We start from the raw sequence: 21,470 nt of genomic DNA, 5'->3' as shown, positions 1-21,470 counted from the left end.
ACATGTTCACAGAGCCCTTGGAAAGCCAATAATAGTCCAGGCAGCTTGTCCACAGGAAAAGGCATCTCAGTGACCTTCACTCTCTTCACCCCTCTCTCTCTCTACTACACCCCACATCCTTCAAGAGCTCTGCTGACCAAAACCACAGACCCTGAAAATGCCACTTGTGTACATTTTGTGTGTGTGCTTGTGTAATGTACATGCACGAAATGCTGCAGCTCCTAAATAAGTCATTGAGATCAGCAGGTTCACTCAGCTATGCTTCCACCAGGCTTTTCATTTTGTCAAGATCTCACTGTATCACTTAAAAAAACAGCACTTGGACAAGGCTGTAGTTGTCATCCTATGAAAAGATTTTACAAAACACCCTCTGCATTTCCTCCCTTGTCTATTTTAGAAGGGGCCGAGTCTTTATTTCACACAACATCATCTCTTAAAAATATCTCTAAGTCACCAAGGATCAGACAGTAATCTCTGTGGCTCGCGACTTCAGAGGGGGCTGATGGCAGACTGACGACCCCTGGAGACTGGAGCAAGAGGCACAGTCACTGTGTGGAGAGGGGAAAGGAGGACACCGCCGAGTGGAGCAACATAAGGAATGCCTGATGAGTGTGTGCTCAGGCCAAGGCAGACGAGGGCACTGCTCCTGTCGTAATAGCTGGATGATAGAGAGAGGGAGAGAGAGAGACAGGGAGGGGATTGAGTGGAGAGATGGAAGGAAAAGTCGACAGAAGAAGAGTAGGGAGGGTGAAGAGTGGCAGAAGGACAGGGAGAGGCAGCTGAGAGGAATGGGAGATAGACAAATTCATACAGTCATACAACGTAAGTGGGAGTGATATGGGAATAAGGGAGAAGTGGCCTGGGGAAGAGACCCCATTGAGATCAGTCATATTATCTCTCGCACTTAACAGTCCTCTCAGAGTCAGAGCTGGGCAGCATGCAAGACAGAAGTCAATAAAGCCTCTGAATACTGAGTGCTGGATGGATGATGATTGAAATTCATGCATGCTTGAAAGAGCCGGGATAGTTGAAACTGGTGATAACAGCACGAAACACTATCTCACAGTCAGTAAGAGCAGCAAATTTATTCCAATGTCATAAGTCTTGATAGGAACATGTTGCAGAGGCACTGTAAACATTCAGCCTATGCATCTAATGGTAAAATGTGAAGGTTTTAAGGTGAAAATGGAGGCCTTTAAAAGTTTTTTTTCTCTTCTCACTCAGTAATAACAAGTTACACTGACTTATGTTGTACTATATCATATGATGAAAGTAACTGTAACTGTTCAATTATTTGCATTTTAAAGTGTCATTTCATGAGGGACTTTTAATGACATGGCCAAGAAGTCCAGTATGCTACATTCATGTGATATAATACTCACACACTTTAAGTATCTTTAACATTTCAGATGTTTGTCTTTATTTATAATATGTACAACTACTAAATAGAAATTATACTGCTGTGTGTATGTTTCAAATGCCTTTGATCTCAGAAAATATAAAGCAATTCTAATTATACATTTTCCAGTAGTTTCAATCTTTAACAGCACCTATTCATAAAAAGTGCTATACAAATCAAGTTTGATTTATTGATTGATTGATTGATTGATTGATTGATTGATTGATTGATTGATTGATTGATTGATTGATTGGTTGGTTGGTTGGACCGAATTAAGCGAATCCATCACAAAACTGGGGGGGGTACAATTTCCACTGCAATTTTAAGGCTAACCAGTAGGAGCGCTGTAGCCTAATTACACATTTAAACGAAACAGGTTTAATCTCCAGAATATATTTTCTTATTAATTCTTATTCTTTTTTTTCTCCTTTCTCTCGTTTATTAGTTTTTGTTGTTTAAAGTCATGACCCCTCACACAATCCGATACAGTAGGTGGCGGCATGTACCTTTAGCGCTGGTGTGTAGTCCGCCAGTAAAACCAAAGAAGAAGAAGCGCTGTAGCCTACATTACAGTAACACAGAAGAAGAGAGGCGTGAAGTCATGGCGGCTGACAGTTTGTAATGAGCCAACGAAAACAGCAAAGACTCTTTCAAGTTGGACTTACAGCGTTTAAAACAGGGCCGGGGATAAAAACTCTGTCGCCAAAATGCAGATTACTCTTAAAACCCTTCAGCAGCAGACGTTCAAAATCGACATCGATGAAGAGGAGACGGTGAGAGTTTAAAAAAAAAAAACCCATGAAGGGGTGGTGAAGTGGGAGTCGGTTATGTCCTGGATCGAAGTCTTTTTTTTGGTGTTATTTTTCAAAGTTAACCATCTATTGTTAGGAGTGCTTTAACATAAAAGATACGTTTTAGGTCAGATTTAGATTTAAGATTAGGTTTGCTAATGTTCGACGCGGAACTTCAGACTAGATTAGCGTAATTTATTAAATATCGGTCAGGAAAGTAGTTTAGTGTCAGCATTTAGCCGTAGCCCACCTAAGCTTCCAGATAAGGCTGAATAATAAGTCAAGTTTAATCTTTAGCATTTATTGTTTGTGCATCAGTGTGTTATGAGAAATTAACACGAATTTTCTGTGAAATTAAAATCAATATTGGCGCCACATAAAGGGCAGTAGCAGTTAGATATCGTTGTTGGATGTTAGTGATAGTGTTGAGTTAATGTAGATTAATGTCATTTCTACTGAGGACCAGGGTTAGGAAGGTTACTTTGCAAATGTAATAGGTTACAGATTGCTAGTTACCCTGTTCTATGTAATAAGTGATGTAACTATTTCAATCACTTAATCAAAGTAATGAAACTCATTACATTATATTAGATTACTTTTCTAATAAATAATAATACATGTTTTTAACTGCCCACCGAAGTGCAGATGTTTTTCATGATTACTGACATGATTTATAAGGGAGATCATTTCTTATAAAGCAAAATGTATCTCTCATTTGAACATGTATTCATTAGTTCATGTAGTTTTTGGAATATAAAATAAAGATATTTTATGAAACAAGCCAAAAGTCTGCTTGGGCTTAATTGGTGCTGTGACACCATTTAAGCCCACGATATGATTTAATTACAAAATATAAAAAAATACTGTTTTCAAATAATTAAAAATAGCAATATATGTATTCAGCTAAATGTTAAGAAATGAGGGAGAAAGATCCTTCCCCTGAGCAAAATCCTAAAGGTCTGACTTCAGATCTAACCGCTTTTATAATCAACATTTTCATCAGTAACTGTAATTTAATTACACATTTTTTTTCTTAGTAACTGTAACGGATTACAGTTACATTTATTTTGTAATTGAATTATGTAACACCACAGGTGTGATTAAGTGCTGCCATTAAAAATATTAAATGGTTTCAAAACAGTATCCTGACTAAGTTTACCAGCCTGTGATAATCCATCAACATAATTTCCTCTTGATTTTAAATTTAGTTAAAATAATTAATAATTTCTGCTTCTTTTTTTTCCCTTTGCTTTTTTTTAACTCAAAAATGAGATATAATGTCATTTAAATGAGCCCTAAATTGACCATAACTTCCTAAAATATGTGTAAAACCTGTGGTAATAATTTGGAATGAAGTTGGCTAAAAAGGTCTTACGCAGAATTGGGAGATAATTTATACCTCATGCTTTATAAATGATCAAACCAGACCGGGTCCATTTAGACCATTTTGACGTCATGATTCCATCAGTATGTAACTTGAATTCGGTTGGAGTTAGCTTAGCTGTCTCAAGAAGTCAGAAGTGTCATGTGTTTTCATCATGACACTGTGACAACATGGATTTTATGAGGGTGCGCACTTTGGACTTTATTCATGCTATACACTTGGCAAAATGGTGGCTGTAAAGCTTTCATTCATTTAATTCGCAAGTATTCTACAAAGATGAAAATTATCACGATTCTTCTTCCGCAGGTGACGACGTTAAAGGAGAGGATTGAACAGGAGAAGGGGAAGGACGGTTTTCCAGTTGCTGGACTGAAACTGATATATGCTGGTATGTTTACAGGCTTTTTACAGGTTTATTGTTTTATCCCAACTTAATTTCTCCCATTTCTTGAGAAGAGCTCATCTTTACATCACTCAGTTTTTCAGTGGCTTACTGTTTTAGATTACATAAAACATTTAGAAGTTGCTACAAAATAGCTGTTTTGTGTTGTATCTATTTATTGGATGTTGATGTAACTGCTGCAACACATTGCACTGGTAAGTGATGTTTGCAGTACATTAATAATGCTGATAGGTCTATTAAAACTACATAACATTCACTCAAGTCAGGAAGTACCTTGTTTATCCAATCTTTATATTGTTGACATGTACGTTTATTCTCACTTTCCAGGCCTAATTGTTACCTTGATGAGTGGGTGTAGATATATATAAAATAGGCTGCATCCAATAGTTTTCCTTCATTTTAGTCGGATGATGTCTGCACGTCATATTCTGGACAATCTTAAGGAGCCTAAATTGGTCTGAAAGCAAGTTGATACACAGTGTATGTAGCCTAAAGTGTGCCTACATTAAAATTAGTACAAATTTTAAATGTTTGCCAGCAGAAAATTAAGAAAATATGCTATGTTGTGGAAGAAAAGTTGACAGCTTGCTTTATAACCCAGCATGAGAAAATATTGAGCACACGGTGTGGCTCGCCTCCAGCAAAACTGCAGGAATCAAGGCAAAATTTCCTCTTTTCTTTTTTTTTCTTACCAGCAGCGGACTCACTCACATCTCCTGCTGTTCCGTAACTGAAACTGCTGGCTGCAGTTTATTCCTCATTGGTTCTCTCCAAACTTCCCTCGCTCACACAGCTGTGCAGATCCGTCATTATAGAGGAGCACAATGTGGCATTTTTGACAGCTGGCGTACTCTGAGTAAACTGACAAATGTTGGAAATGGATTTGGCTCAATAATAGACCGCATCATTCTGCCTGCATACCCCCCCCCCCCCCCCCCCCCCCCATTAGTTTGCCTTGAGACAGCTCTGTTCATAACGTATCGTTATTGGACATTAGAGCCGCAAAGATCAGTTGATAAATTGATAAGTCAGTTAACAAAAAATGTATCTGCAACTATTTTGGTAGTCAATTCATCCTGTACGTCTTATTTTAAGCAAAAATGCCAAATGTTTGATGGTTTGGGGTTCTGAAATTTGAGAATTGGGCTGATTTTTCTTTATCTTTCATCGTAGTTAATTGACTATCTTTGGGTTTTAAACTGTTGCTCAGACATTTGGAGATGCCACATTCAGCACGTTGTGCCCTTTTTTCATTGTTTTTTTATATATAGACCAAACAACTACACAGCTAATTGAAAAATGATGGGAAGATTTATTGAAAGTGAACATAATAGTTCATTTCAGCCCTATCGGAACTTTGAAAAGGGGATTTCTCTTGTGTTCACAAAAAAATAACCTGATGTAATCCAGCCTTTAAACAGGATCAGGAAAATGTAATTATTAGATATTTCTCCTGCGTGACAGAGCCTGTAACAAGAGACCTGACAAAGAGCCTCTCTGCCTGTCAGACAGATGAAAACATTACCCAGATTATAACTGCAAAGGTTGAAGCTTGGGTAAGCACAAGTGTTTCATAACCTCCCTACCACCATTTGTTTAAACAAGCTTTGCAGTTATCTGTCTTTCAAAAGGTGCGTTAAGATAACGGTTGGGGAAACCAGGCAAAAACAAGCAATAAATACCATTTTTTTGTCAGTATTAAAGATCCTTGTTACACCACTAAACTTTATGTTTTTAAACAACAAAACATGACAAACTCCAGGGGAGGCTGAACACATTTCACAGGCACTGTGTGTAAACAGCCAGGTGACAAATTAATGGAAAAACCTGAAAAACATAAAGAATGCAGATGCTTCCTCACAGGTGCTTTGTGTTAAGCAGATAACATCCATTCATGCTCTGTGGTGTGTAGAAAAATGCTGAGCAGGCCCAGTTGATTCTGAGTTTGTATCTAGATGGCAAGAGGAAAAGATTTCATTTATTTGCATTTTAACTTTTTTTAAATGTATTTTCACAAAGGCAGTCACTTCAGGATAAAGTGCAGAACAAATAAAATCTTAAAATTACTCAACACAACAGAAGCTTTCGAATACACCCCTGACAAGTCTACTTCTTCTCAAAACTCATTGCTGTCCTCAGAGACTTTTTTTCTCAAGAAAACCAGCATGTCAACGTTTTCTGGTTTCAGATATGAGCGCTGACACATGACTACATTGCCCCAAGCACTCAAACTCTCTCTGATGACGAACTCATTGCTGGTATTCACAAGCCAGCATGCTCAGCTTTGGAAAGTTAACACTGCGTGCCTTCCACCAGGACAGGAGATCTTCCTCTCCATCAGTGGTGGGACTCATCAAGGTAGCTGTTCAGCTCAGATCTAGCGCCGCTCTTAAACAAGCTACCCAATGACCGCGTTTCTTTCTTCACAGCAGACGGCTCTGCCTCTGCTGCACTTGGAAGCACGACATCTGTAGTGCTGACACGAGCCTCCTTATCCTGCAAAAAAACAGAGATGAGAGCTGTTAGTTTTGCAATGTGATGTAATTTTGAGCAATTGGGCATTTTATGTAAACATTAAAAAAATGCCAGTCAGTGTAATAAAAAAAAACAATAACTCATATTGAATGTGGCATCTTGTATTCACTAAACTGCACATAAAAACAAGACAAGTTACCTTTCTACGGCAACTTTTCCATTTTAGTCTTTGCTCTTGCTTTGATGACTAGGACGTTCTCAGCGCTTATGTAATTAATCTTGAGTCTTGGATGAGGGAACAAAGTGATGTCCAGAAGCTCCTGTGTGGCTGTGTTGCTGTATTTATCCTCCGTGTAGCCGAGGGCTCTTGACTTTATTGCCGCGGAAAGGTCGGTGTCCTCGTCATCTTCAGAGTTGATGTTTCTCAAGAGGTGCAGGACTGGCTTCAGGTAGGACATGCATACATACGCTTCACCAGAGAGGGCATCTGTGAACTCGTGGAGAGGATGCCGGGCATTGCTGATTGATTCGAGGATCCTTGTCCTGCCAAGTGGGGACCAAAGGAAGTTTCTTCAGACAGAACCTGAGACAAGGTCTTATATCCTCCCAAATACTCTCTGCCTTGAGCCCCATCTTGTTGGAGTCTCTGAAATCAACGACGGCTCCAGCAGGTTTAACTCTTGCTGTGCCTGACTCAGTGTGGTCTCCCTTTTTCAACCGTGCCAAAAATGGCTAACCCACTTTCAACAAAGTCCTGTTTACTGATGTCCTCTTGCGTCAGCTTTCACAGCAAAAAGAAACAAAAAAATGTGGCTCGGTCATCCTGCTTTAACGCAGATCATTTGTTGTGGCGTAATTGTCCACATTTTTCGGCTGTCTCAACTTTTTTCTTACTTCCCGCGTATAGTTCTGGGAGGTCAACTTGAAGTAAGTATGGGAGGGAATTGCATATCTTCAGTCCAGCATGTGTAGACGTTTTTGAAACCCATCTTTGGTAATGGTGTTAATAGACACCATGTCTTAAGTGAGGTGCTCCATTATGACGTTCGTTATTTCCCGGTGCCTTCGTGAGCTCTTTTCATACAGAGTAACAGTCACAGACAACTCTGAAATAGTTGTGTGACTAAACTGAACTAGAGCATCACTACTTTCACCAGACTTTTTGGCTGTATTGTACTCATTGCCTGTGGTGCTTTTTCAAATGCAGATATAGGTTTGTGGTGTTGCCTCATGACGTGGCATCTGCTCCAAGACAGGCCTTGCACAATACCTTCCTTTGTTGCATAGCTGTTGTTTCAAACCCAAACTCTCCCATACCACCGAACTGCTGCTTTTCTTTGGGACTTAATTGCCCAACGTTGCCTCTGGCTCAGCCGAGACCATTTTTTCGCACCACAAATGTAACGTTTTCCTTGGGTTTCACGTATTTGTTGGTTCTGGGTATACACACAGCTGCCTTGGTCCTTGGCCTTCTGATTGTTCGGCATGACTGTCACACAAGGACAGAAAAAGTAGAAAAAAGTGATATGGTCAGATGAGTCATCCTTCAGCATGTTTTCGACAAGTGGTTGAGTGTATGTGTGGTGTACACAAAGAGAACAGTACAGACATGAATGCCTGACCCCTACAGTGAGGGGATGCGGTAGATCTGTTATGCTGTGGGGAGGCAGTTTGCTGGTGTGGTTTGGGTCCACTTATTTGCCCCCTTAGAGGGAAGGGTCACCACAAATCAATACAAAATTGTTCTGAGTGATCACCTTTTATCTTGTGATGAAACATTTCTGTCCTGATGATATAACAAAAAGAACCAGATGTGGTGACAGAAGCAGGAGATTCATCAGATCATCTCAACAGCCGCCTATTCAAAATACAACGTACCACCATCTACTGTTAAATCCCTGCATGTTGTTTCAGAGTTCAGGGCAATGCCAGTAAATCTGTGACTCATCTGTCTGTTTTTCTTTTCACCAGGTAAAATCCTCAACGATGACACAGCCATCAAAGAGTACAAAATCGATGAGAAGAACTTTGTGGTCGTCATGGTGACAAAGGTGCAAGAATAATAGTCTTACAAAGTGGCAGTATTTGTTTATTGAACCGATTTCTTTGATTAGTAGAAAAAGCATGCTCTTGAATGTTATGGGAATGAGATAAAACTGAACTATGATTACATTTGGTAACCTCCGCTTTCCACTGAGATTCACTTACATCTGTATATCAGGCTGCTGAACAGACTCTTTCTTCACAGGAAGAAGTAGCTCAATGTTATTGCTGCTGACTTGGAGTGGGGTCAGTGTTGTCATTGCCTGGCTCTGGTTTACTCCTTTTATATTCCTGTACTTTGCAGATAATTTGCTCCAACCAAAGATGAGGTTATCTTTAGAGACAGTCTTGGTCTTAGCTGCACTTAATAGTGAATCGTTTTAAACCAGTCTCAACTCTTTAATTTTCAAAATTGATTTGCAGCCTAAAACGGCCTCAGCTGCCGCTCAGCCTTCACCTGCCACATCAGCTCCCAGCACTACAGCTCCCGCTGCACCTCCCGCCTCGTCTTCCAGCTCGGACAACCCAACAGAGCGTGTCTCTACAGATGACAAACCAGAGGAGAGGCGGTCTTCGATCGCTGACCCAGCCTCCACCCCTGTCGGGTAAAGATGGGTAGATGTTTGTCTTTAACTATCTATCTGATACCAGCGTGTCTTGCTTTGAGAAGTGACGTGCAGATCACGCCTCACCCAAGGTCTGTTTTCTCTTGCAGAAGCTCTGAAGCTTCGACAAACACAAACTTAGTCGAAGAGGCAGTTTCAACTCTAGGTAAGGCTGGATTTGTATACATCGTTTTCTGATATTTAAGAGTTTCAAATGCTGCATCAGTGTTTTTAGACTAGGCTGCAGAAATTATTGACATTAGTAAATCTTAATCAACAATAAAACAGTTCAGCCAAAAAAAACACACACACACAGTTCTCACAGTTGCCAAAAGCTTGTAACTTTGCAAATATTACTATGCTCAGAGCAAATGCTATAAACCTTAATTATATTGACTGTTGTAGCCATTAATGTCACTTTTCAGTAATTCAGGCAGGTTGTTTGTTTTTATTGGACACAGTAGAGAAATTTACCTTGATCTATGCTTAACTCCTATAATTGTCCTCTTGTTTTGCATTAATATCATGCTCCACAGATGCAGTGTTTTGTTTATTATGCTGACATAGTACTACATTTTGTCTACTGTGCTCTGTGAGTTAAAAAGCATGGGGGTGGCATGTTGGTGACTGTAAGCTGTTATTTTGATCATTAAATTGTCTTGGCAGTGTACACTATGTTTAAAGATACTTTGTTTTCCTGAATTGTAAGATCTACTTTTCTGGTGGCCCTGACAGTTTTAAACCTAGGTTTTTTAATGAAATGACTAATTCACACTTTTATGCTCAATACTAAAACTGAACTTGAAGTCATTTGCAAGTATTGGGTCATTAATTATAAAGACGTGATTGGGTTTAAGCACCTCATTTTCTGAAATGGCTTTACGTGGCCAAGCACAGAACAGTAGTTCACAGATGATTTAGTCCCACTATTTAAGTGCACTGGTGTGTCTTGTGTGTTCCTGCAGTGACAGGCCCATCATATGACGCCATGGTGACTGAGATGATGCTCATGGGCTACGAGAGGGAGCAGGTGGTAGCAGCTCTGAGAGCAAGCTTCAACAACCCAGACAGAGCTGTGGAGTACCTGCTCACAGTAAGAACAGATTCATTTTTGATTTGTAGAGCTTGATACATGTGTCATTTGTATGGTCTTTGCCATGTGCTGATATGAAGGGATTTTTAGCTTACTGTCCTACTTTATTTTTGACCTGACATGGCACGGTTATGCAAACCTTCCACCATCATGACAAGTTCTCAGAAACTTTTAAGATGCTTCCTGAATAATCAGAATTCCTAAAATGTGGACATAACGTGATCTAACCCACAAACCTGTCACACAGAGTTATCTTTGTACAGCTCGCAAAGTATTTCTGTTCATTTTTAAAAATGTTGTATTTCATGACTTTTCCAACAGGGTATCCCGGGCAGAGATCAGGGCCATGCTACAGGGCCTGATGCAGTGGTGCCTCCAGTGAGTGGAGCTCCAGCTGTGTCTGCAGGCGCTATAACTGTCCCTGCCAACACTGGCTCTTCGCCAAGTGCTGGTGGAGGTAAGAGGATGGTGCTGTGTGCATGTTTACATCAGCATCAATGAGCAAATGTTTGTCTCTGTTATTATCCTTCTGTGTCCATCTTTTTGTGTCTGGCGTCTCACATATTTTGGCTCATACTTCATCCTCTCAGGGAACCCCCTGAGTTTCCTAAGAAATCAGCCCCAGTTCCACGTCATGCGACAGTTGATCCAGCAGAATGCTGCTCTGCTTCCTGCGCTGCTGCAGGAGATTGGCAGGGAAAACCCTGAGCTGTTGCAGGTAAAGCTCTCACAGAGCTTGATAGGTGTTAAATAGCAAGAGTGTTGCAGTAGGTGTGGATGTGTTGACACATTTCTGATGGAATGTGTTTCTGGTGTAATCAGTCATTTGAGTCACAGTTCACTTAAAGGGACATGCCACAAATTTTACACTTGAGTAATGAGGGTCTAATGAAAAACACTATTGCTAAATTGTCCCTTAAATGTTTCATGTAACAGGTGTTTTTGATTTTACTCAACTGAGAAACTGAGTATATAACCGGAAATTATGCTGCTGTTGTTTCTGTTTTGTTTTTTAAATACCAAACAACAATGAACAGTATCTATGCCTCTGCAGTCATGTCTAAACTCTTCATTCACATCTGTAGGAGATCAGCAATCACCAAGAGCAGTTCATCCAGATGCTGAATGAGCCTAATCCAGAAGCCGTTCCGGTAGGTGGAGGAGGTGGGGCGGGAGGAGCAGGAGGAGCCGGAGGAGCCGGAGGAGCCGGAGGAGCCGGAGGAGCCGGAGGAGCCGGGGGAGCCGGAGGGATAGCAGGTGATTCAGCCGGTGGGGGTCACATGAGCTATATCCAGGTCACGCCACAGGAGAAAGAGGCCATTGAGAGGGTGAGCAGGAACATACTTTACATTTTCCATCAGTTTGTTTACAGAAATTGCAGGAATATAATGCACAGTCATTATTCTGATTATGTCGTTAAAAATTAACTTTCATTTTTATCCTTTTTATATAACAGAGACTGATAAACATGAATCACACATTGTGATTTGCTTATTAAAGTATTGTTCGGCTAATTTGCAACTCTTCTCTCTCCCGATCCAGCTAAAAGCCTTAGGATTTCCAGAGGGACTTGTTATACAAGCCTACTTTGCTTGTGAGAAGAACGAGAACTTGGCTGCAAACTTCCTTTTACAACAGAATTTTGATGATGATTAGAAGAGCCATTCTTATTTTGACTTTTTTTTCATGTTTCTTCCTCTACTTTTTGATTGCAGGTATTGGATATATGTGTACAACACGCCTTTTACATTTCACAAGGTTTTATCCACCACTTCCACGTTCACCTCTCTTAATAACACTGGATCATTATCAGCTGATTTACACAGACAGGCTGTTGTTTTTTGATCAGTTTGTAATGGAGGAACAATTAAAGTACGTTAACTTTGCATCAGAATCCACCTGTGTGCTATTGATTTTTATTTTATTTTTTTTATTTTTTACAATTACTTTAGTTCAGTTCAATGTGATTGTTTTGTTTTCAGTCTTAAGGAAAATCAACATGGCTTGGAATGTCAGCATACATGCACTCATTGTTTTCTTCTTTAAGTTGACAAGTTGGACATTAAAAGAAAATTAAAGTTGTGCATTACAAACAAGCAGCATGAATGGCACTGGTTCTTCTTCTATTTAACATCCCTCATCTGCATGTGAATCAACAAGATTGTAGGCAGGAGCTGTGTGAAAACACAATTTAAGTCTGAACTGGATATGTCAGAGCATTTTTACATGTATACAGTTAACATACATGTCGTAGGGTGTAGTTGAAAAAAATAATAAAGTTCTGAAGAAAAATGAAAGCCATGCTTATTCTGCTTTGTGTGCTTGGTGTGGCTGTACACAAATATCAATGTAAACTGAGACTTAACCACAAGCACTTTACCTTTATGATTTTTTTACATTTCCGTGTGTGTTTTTTATCAGTTTCACTTAGTCACTCTCCGCTTTTATTCCACTGGGCTTGTTAGTAAGTTGCAAAATTCCTAAATCTTTAAATAAATTCCTCGCTTATTACAGCTCTATATATTCCAACAAAAGCAGTCTCCACACTGCTCAGTTTAGAAATAAACTAGAGCCTAGAGTGTGCTTAAACCCACATTAACCTACAGGGGGCAACAGAGACCACAAAATGCATTCAAAAGTCATCACTGTCCACACCGGCATGCCAGTTGCAAGGTGTTGAACCTGAATGCTACAAAAGTGTCAATATCTAAAACCATTTTACAACATTTGAAGACAGTTCAACTTAAAACAAATGAAATATATAAATAGTCAGACTTCACATGATTGGTCTTTTATGGATACACGTGTTGGTTTCCATTAAAACATGGGCTTATTATGTCGTTGAACGTTACTGTTAATATAATGTTACTCATCTTGTTTCAGCTCTTGTGAATTTTGGAATATGATTTGAAAGGTGTTATGATGTTGCTATACAGAAAGTATGATTATATTGACATAAAAACATCATTTTTGTAATTAATTTAGAGGACATTTGGTGATCACACACTAATCAGTTTTTAAAGGTTTGATTACTTACCAAACAGGAGTGCTGTATTATTATTTTTTTTAGGCACTATATGTTAATTAAACTGTAATCATGTCTTCTAAGTTTTGGAACAACTTGAACCAAAATCATGAAAAAGAAAATTCAGTGAACTTAAACACAGTGCATCTTACTGTGAAAACAGAATATGAAAAATGAAATAACAAAAAAAAATGCATTTAGATAGACACATATATGTACAGAATAATTATATGGCAGAAGCACATCAGGATGCTTTCACACTGTAGCATCTTTAATGGGTTTCATTCATATTGTGCACCTGAGAGCTCCAGTAGAAAGTGGCAGTCAGATTTGGTGTCACTCTTGAATGTCAGCCAGCAACTCGGCTGTCCTTCCATTCTTCCCGCTGACAGGTGGAAAGAGAAACCTCATGGAAACACGACATTGTAGGAGTGTATTTTTTAAAAATCTTTTTAACAGCAACATTGTGTTCGTTTGCTTGAGGCAATCTAGGTATTATCAGGGGAGCAGAGGGAGGACAGAGCTATTGCTGCCATTTAAATGTGCTTCTCCATTACACTGCCATGGAAATCTCCAATTACTGTGACTAATGATGTTCATGGAGACTGCTTTTAAAGCCTGTAATTTTTTATGTGAATAATGCTTACGTTACGGTGTCATCATGTTTTGTTTCCAATGAAGTTAAATAATAATGTATTTATAATAATGTAGATATACTAGAAGTGTATAAAGGTCATCATTGTTTTATTATTTCAAATACATTTTATTATAATGTGAAATACAAAACAATAACAAAATGTTTTTTTATGTACAAATGTACAAAATTCAAGATTATATTACATATTTTTGGCTATAAACAAAAAATCTTTGTTCAGAGTTACTCATTCAATACAAAAATATGAATGTCTCATATAAATTATTGCACTTTGCAACTGCAGTGCATTGAAGATTGCCATCACCATTCAAAAGTGAAGTGTTCACCTGATTTCATTCAGATTGTGAGAGAGAGGTTTCCAAGAAACACACAAACAACCATATGGCACTTTTTCATAGTTTTCACCCTTTTGTATATTTTCCTTAATCTTTGGTACCTTTTCTTGAAAAAAAACAAAAACCTTCTTTATAGTCACTGAGCACCACTCTATAAATTAACATTGTACCTGAAATTAATGGCATTGCAGGTGAAATGTATATATAAATATATATATGTATTTATTAATACAGTATTTTGAACAGTGTGTAGTTAACAGAGCCTATAATGGCATGTTGCTGGTAGAAGGCCTCTGGAGATGTTTGTCTGTTGCTCCTGGTTTCCCTGACAAAAATACATTTCCAGTTAAAAATTGGCACCTGGTCCTCCAAGTTTTGTCGGATAAATAAGACAAATTCCAGTTTTGTCCCGTTCATAAAAGTTTACAACCCTGACTGAGAGGTGTCATCGAGTCACCTGCGCCATGTGTGAAGACGGGATCAGTCTTGAGAGAAATTCTAGGCTCTTGAGGGAGTAATGCTCTTTTTGCCGTGAACACCACAGCTTGTCTTGTTGCTTGACAACGGCTTGAAGGCAAATTATGGTTTTTAAAAGTGTAGGTCACAAGTTTGTTCAGGGTTTTGCTAAAAATATATATTTTTTTGTAGAGCCTTCATTCCACCGCCATCCACTCAGTTCCTTCAACCAGGTCTCATAGGTGTCTTTTCATATGTAGAGCAAGGTGGTCTGACCTTGAGAAGGCCCGGTCACATTTCTGACACTGGAAAGGCCGGTGGCCTGTGTGTTTCCTGTAGTGGCGTGTGAGCTCGTCCGAACGTGCAAACTTCCAACCGCAGCCCTCCCAGTCGCAGTGGTAAGGCTTCTCCCCTTTGATGGAAACACAATACACACACGGAGCAGTTAAACGTTGGCCCTGAGGTTAAAATGGCCCAACCTTCCCCACCTCCAGAAAAAAAGAGGTCCTTCCTGTCCGGCAGCTTGTGTATAAAGGCCAGGCTAATCACCCTGGGGTTTGTGTTTGAGCAGAGATCAGTATCAACCTGTTTCACTGCACCTGCCAAACAACTCCCCTACCCCATCTACACCCCATTCATGTCTCCATAATTATCTGTGTTGCTACATAATGTGCAACAGACTCGTTCAGATATTAATAAGCTCTGAACAATAAAAACAGTACAGAAGTGTTAAAACAACTGTGTTAAAGTTAATAGTGAAAATAAAAATCAGTAACATGCCTCTTAATGAGAACATAAAAAGCTATCTGCATGTGACATGATTTAGTGTACTACAGATATTTAAATCAAGTAATAACAAAAATACTTTAAAGACATCATAACACACAGATACATACCTGTGTGCGTGCGGTGATGTGCTTTGAGGTGGGAGCTCTTTGTGTACGTTTTCCCACAGCCGACATAGTCACACGTGTGCGTGGCGACTCTCTTCCTCGGCCAGGAGCGCCTCCCACGTTTAGGTTTTGGTTCCTCCGGCAAGCAGTCCCCACTGGAGATCATGAGGGACTCTGTGGGGTCCAAAGAATCAAAGATCATGTGTATTGAGAAAGGTTTTCTGTGTGTGTATAAATCAGAGATCCCACAGCTTAATGAGGTCATATATTCTGGGAGATCTGGTAAAGAGATCTATAGGCGATACAGAAGTTGGTTTTTCTGTCATCAATTTAAAGATACAACAAAAACAGCTGTATTCTTTTAAAATGATATAAATAGTCTGGATGAAACACAGCCTGTTGCTAAAGACTTATTAGTATTAAAGTATGAAAAGGCCGATTTTTGAGCAATCAACAAAACACTAATACACAAAATATCTCTATGTTTTGTTCAACATCTGGCCACGACTTAACTCTGTGATGACAACAGAGGTTTGTTCAAGGCCATGGACTGCAGGTTTTAATCCTTTTTGAACCACTGGCTTTTGGGGTATAATTAAAGCCCTCAAGGTTGAATAAGATGTATTTAAATAGACTCTATGGACTTTGATTTTACACTCCTGTTGACTAATCTGTTCTTTGTTAGTCTGTTCTAAATGTATATATACACATTTGCTTTAACTAATGGACAGAGTTTAAATTACAGATCTTCCACGTTGAGTTACTGCAGTCAGCGGCCACAAGAGATTATAATTTATGAGTATAACTCAATTATATAATTATGAGAAAAAGAAATGGGCTCTAACCTTGGTACTGCATGGAAGATGGCTGAGGGTAGGAGGTGTAGCCCTGCGGGGAGCTGTGGTGGTATCCTTGAGGAGGTAGAGGAATCTGAGAGTGAGGATGGCCCAGCCCCTGTTGGTCCCGGCTCAGAGGATGGTCTGGGGAGAGGGAAGAGGATGAGGACAACCTGCTGCCTGTCATGGACCTCCCACCAACAGAGAAGCTATGTAGCTCCAAGTGGCCCGGGCGCTGCTGACCCCCTCGACCCTGGGAGTTTACCCCAACCAGGTGTAGGTCTATTGGCTGCGAGATGCTGCAGTTCCCGGGGTTCTCCTGCTTTATCCTGTGGCATGTAAAGGACGGTGAGGCACGTGAAAGAGATGGGTCTGACACAGCGGTAACACAGGCCTTGCTTACGCTCACGCCTTGGCTGTATTCTCCCATATCCATTGTTGTCTTGACCACGAACTTGCCGTGGAGGCTGGTGGGATGGAGGTACGCTGGGTCCAGCTCGGGTCTCATGAGCTCTGCCACAAAACCTCCAGAGGGCGAGACGTCGCTGATGTCGGGGATTGTATAGAGCAGCTCACTGGCCGTGCCCGGAGGGGAGGGAAGAGGGTAAGATGAGGAGAAAGAGCCAGGCGAAGGAGACAGACCCTGGGCAGAGCTGCATGCCATGGCCTCCTCCTGCTGTTGCTGCTGTTGTTGCTGTTGTTGCTGCTGTTGCTGCTGCATGATGGAGTTAGACAGAATGAAGTCGTAGTCCAAGTCGAGGTCTAGTTCGGTGTCTTTCTTGGACATGCTGGGGCTTATAGTGCTGGTGGCAGTGGGATGGTCTGCGTCGGAGCAGCTACTTCCAGTTGGCACACAGGGTCTCTTAAGATGGGACAACTCCTCCTTCCATCTCTAGAGGAAAGTTACAGAGGCATTTATGACTGCACTTGTTTGTCAGGTTACTGTTTGGAAAAAAACAAACGAGTAAATCACACTTGACTTTACCCTGTCCGACTTTAAATTAGAGCTTGTTTTCAATAATCTGTTTTAAGACGTCAATTACAGTACAAGTTAAGACATAAAGGAGAGAGGAACCTGGCTCTATAATGGGAAGAGATTATTATGACAGCCGTGCTACTGAGCTAACTCTAGTCTAGAAAGTGTCCTTGGCACGGAGCACTTCCTAGAATACAAATTTTCCTCACTCACAAAGAAATCGAACTAGAGCCTGAGGCATAGGCAAGTGATATTTCTTTGAAGAAGAAAGAGTGGGCCATGATTCTCAGACTTTGTGCAGCCTATTGAACAGTCTAATATTAATTTAAGCGAATGAATCAGATTGGACATTAACTTAGTGTTTTTATTTGGAGTTGTGTAGTGGCCCATGTGTGCCCCATTCACAGAAAACCCTCCTGGAGTAGCCAGCCTATGTAAACTGGTGCACGCCCCAGTAGAGCCCAGTGTCAAGCCCTGACTGTTCCCATAATAACATGGGAGCGACACATTGGAAAACACTGTCAATAAACTGCACGGGCTAGATTTTTTTGTTTACCCTTCACAGATATTTATATGATAGTTATTTGGCATTGTGTATGAAAATAAAGAAATGACCACACAGGCTACTTACTAAATTGGCACTTCCTATGGATTTGCTCTTGACAGTGGGACCGCTGGCAAACGTGGATATAGATGGAAGAAGAGTACCACCTAAAGCCATCTCGACGTCATTTGGAGGCTGCCTGCAATTAAACAGAAAATATGGTAAATCCTTGTTGGAGAGATCCCGGAGAGGCGACTGGATATAGTCCACAATGTTTCACCAGTATAACATGTCAGCTGGTAAAAGTTTCTCAGGGTCCGCACCTCATCAATGAGAATCTGTATGTGTCGTCCTCTCAGCTGCTCTCCGCTGTGACTGCACTGGGTTTTTTTTTTTGGTTAAATATCCCCTGGTTTAAAGTTTCTGCTCCGCGTCGAACCTCACACTGTGCTCCAGGACATGCTGCCGCCCGCCGGGAAGAAGCAAATAGATATTTTGTTTGTTGTTGTTGTTATTTTGTTGTTGTTTTGGTTGTTTGCTTTTTAACGCTGAAGCAGTTTTGAACGGGATACAGACAGGGAGGCGACGTACGCGGGGAATCCCTCACGCCTGTTGCCATGCAGGGACCGGCAGCCTGGACTGAGAAAAACCGCGTGAGAGGTATCCCTTAAATCAAGGGAGTAGGACACGCCTTCGTTGCTCGGCAACAAGCCGCGGAAAAACATTAGCGCGAGGGAGGGAGCACGTGGGGGGGAGGAGGAGAAGGAGGAGGCTGGGACGAGCAGGGGAAGAAAGAGAGAGAGAGAGACAGAAAGAGAGAGAGAGGTTTGTTTGTATTCATAGCAACCACCTATCCTTTACTGCTGTTACTCCTGTGAAATGTGGGCGCATCTTTTCAGACTCCTACAGATGGGCTCACACGGGAATGACAGTGACTTTGATTTCACTGTGTCAGGACTCAGGAGGAGGGGACACCTGCAGGCTTGGACATCACCTAGCTAAATGACCAAAAGCTTACAGTAGCATTCATGATAAGCCACCTCTAAAAAAAAAAATCAACTCACACTGAGAGGCGCCAGGTTACATATACTTTATGCCACCTGTCAATGCTCCAGTTGTATAAATTGGAGCCAAAAATGACTATAGGACTGTAGCAGGTAAGTAGCCTGTAGTTAATAGTGCTTCCATATGGATTGCAATAGCAGCAGACAACACACAATGCATACTGTATATGCATGTCCAGAGGAACATTTAAGATTTGTTTTGCTTGGTTTTACTTTACCAGTTTACAATGAGCATAATTTTTCAGGTAGGACAAGTAGTCTATATTATAAATATGCATGCATACACATATGCATAGTTGACATATTCATAGCCAAAGATAGTCTTAAACAATGTCTTCACACGAATGTCAAACTAATGTGATTTATAATAATAACACTAATGACACTAGTAGGTGTTATCTGAATAAAAATACACCGTATTACAATGTTACGGCAAGGAACCCTAATTAAGTCTTTACTTAAATGTCTCCCTCGTAAATAACTTTCTTTTCCACTACCAAAAAAAACAAAACAAAGAATAGTTTCAACAAATGACAATTCAGTATGAGAAAACTTACCTGGGAACATTAAATTGCTCTTCAGTGCTGAGTTTGAATTGGGTTCAGGCAGTGTTTGCTCAGAGCTAGCGAGCTAACACAAGCCTCTCTATCCAACATAATTAGACACATTGACTCAAGACTTCAGTGCAAGAGCAAACAATCCGCTGATCCTGCTGCATCAGGATCTTGTCCGTTAGGCATGTCAACAAACATGCCGTCACCTCAACAGGACACATTTGCTGTAGGCTAAGTGTCTGTTGGTTTCTCAATTCAGAGGTCTAAATTGCATGAATGAGCATTGCTTTGGTTGGCAAACAAAGACCGGTGGGAAAAAATATTAGCCACAATAGCACAAGAACTTTGTAAATAGAAAATGTATCCTGTTGGACAGCCTACGATTAATTGTTTGATATATTAACAGTAAGACACTTAATCTAACTTCTGCATGTGCATGGTGAGGAGTCATGTCCTTAAATCTACAATATCGGTAACATCTAAGAGTAAGATGTTTCCTCCTACAGCACAATGAGACTCATGTCATTATAGTCCTTGTATATTCTTTATGTTGTGAGATAATGGGTTAGAAAATTATCCAGTAAACAAATGACTGATTTTGACAGCTGAGGTGCTTTGCATTGCATCAATGAGAAAGAGTAGGAACAAAAAAAAGAGATAAAGGAAGAGAAAATGACTTAACACTTAACAATTTTCCTGACCCAGTGAAGTCATGGTGGTTTAGTAACTCTTGTTACTGCTTGCATGGAATATGTTAATACAATACTTACAGTACGTGGAATATGAAAGAGTTAGCTGCAATAACCTGCCCACTATGAATCATCAGAAGTGTAATACAACTCCAGATATTGACATTATGTTGAAGGTGACATAACTGTGAGAATCAGATGTGGAGAGATTGAGGTAATGTTATTGTATCAACAAGGATAACTGTTGAGAGCTAATTTGATACTTTAGAGGTGTCACTTTTTCCTCTTATTCATTCAGAAAGTGTCCTGACAATGTTCTCTCGGTGCGGATCAAGCGTGGACACCTGCCTGAAGGAGCACATTCAAAAATACTTCAAGTTTTGAGGTTGAGCTCGGGTGTTGTTCTTGGCTGTGCCGAGAGTTTCGACTGGTTAGACATTTAGTATTTCCAAAACAGTCAGGCTGACATATTCTGTGGTCACACTACTACTCAAATCAGGATTAAAAACAGTTGATAATCGAGTCACACAGTTGTGAACAATGATAATACGTAAATAGAGTGTGAATAGTACCGAGCCCTCCGGTTTCTGCTGAGAAAAAAAAGATCCATGTGTAAATCTGTACTCTAGAAATCTATAAATTACAAATCCATGCCCATAGTTTGGTCAACCATGTTCTCCGATTGCAACCCATGCACTAAACTGACTTTTGGACGTTTCACAGCTTTCATTTCATTGTGTAATGTTGTATTTACTGTGCTTTTCACCACAAAATCAACCTTTCAGTTTGAGCTTACTTGTTAGCCGAACTGAGAGACTATCCACTTATATTATTATTACAACTATAACTTTTGAAAATGATTAAAACATTTTTGGGGCAAGATTTAGAAATTGGTGGACATGGATTTGTAATTCGAGGGCACAAATACAAACTGTACACACAGATTTCTGAACCGAGAGCACAGATTTACACATGGATCTTTTTTTTTTTCTCAGATGACCCCAGGGGGTCTACAGAATAGTCAAATAACTCAACTGCACAGCTCTTATTGGCTTTTCTGGCATGGTTTCCACCGGTGTCTCTCAGTCAAGTTCCCCCTTCCTGGAAAGCACCCAAGTGAATATGAGTACTAGCGGATTATAACTCCAGATATTGAGGTTTTCAACGCTCTCTTCCAGATGCTGTTCGGTAATTAAAAAATAGCTCTCATTCTTTCCTTAATTCTTGAAAGCCAAGTCAAGCTTTCTTGA

At 40.2% G+C, this 21,470-nt stretch overlaps 2 protein-coding genes across 2 annotated transcripts; one reads left to right on the top strand and one right to left on the bottom strand.

The window, feature by feature from the left end:
* The first annotated feature begins 1,990 nt into the window (after positions 1-1,990).
* Positions 1,991-12,289, top strand: rad23b (RAD23 homolog B, nucleotide excision repair protein). Its single transcript, XM_062434300.1, has 10 exons — positions 1,991-2,172; positions 3,881-3,962; positions 8,424-8,503; positions 8,919-9,100; positions 9,211-9,266; positions 10,066-10,193; positions 10,515-10,650; positions 10,784-10,911; positions 11,279-11,521; positions 11,736-12,289. Exons 1-10 carry the CDS (start codon positions 2,107-2,109, stop codon positions 11,847-11,849), a joined length of 1,215 nt encoding a protein of 404 aa, XP_062290284.1. The 5' UTR covers positions 1,991-2,106; the 3' UTR covers positions 11,850-12,289.
* Positions 12,290-13,941: 1,652 nt separating this feature from the next.
* On the bottom strand, positions 13,942-18,534 carry klf4 (Kruppel like factor 4). The gene is made up of 5 exons (XM_062434299.1): positions 18,237-18,534; positions 18,001-18,112; positions 16,403-17,285; positions 15,561-15,731; positions 13,942-15,076 (listed from the first exon to the last, which is right to left on the bottom strand). The coding sequence occupies exons 1-5, from the start codon at positions 18,239-18,241 to the stop codon at positions 14,901-14,903; spliced, it is 1,347 nt and encodes a 448-aa protein (XP_062290283.1). The 5' UTR covers positions 18,242-18,534; the 3' UTR covers positions 13,942-14,900.
* Between the last annotated feature and the right edge of the window lie 2,936 nt (positions 18,535-21,470).

Source organism: Scomber scombrus, chromosome 15 (genome assembly GCF_963691925.1).
Source record: "Scomber scombrus chromosome 15, fScoSco1.1, whole genome shotgun sequence".
Lineage (NCBI taxonomy): Eukaryota > Metazoa > Chordata > Actinopteri > Scombriformes > Scombridae > Scomber > Scomber scombrus.
The sequence above is the reverse complement of the archived record's forward strand: the minus strand, read 5'-3'. Positions and strand labels throughout refer to the sequence as shown.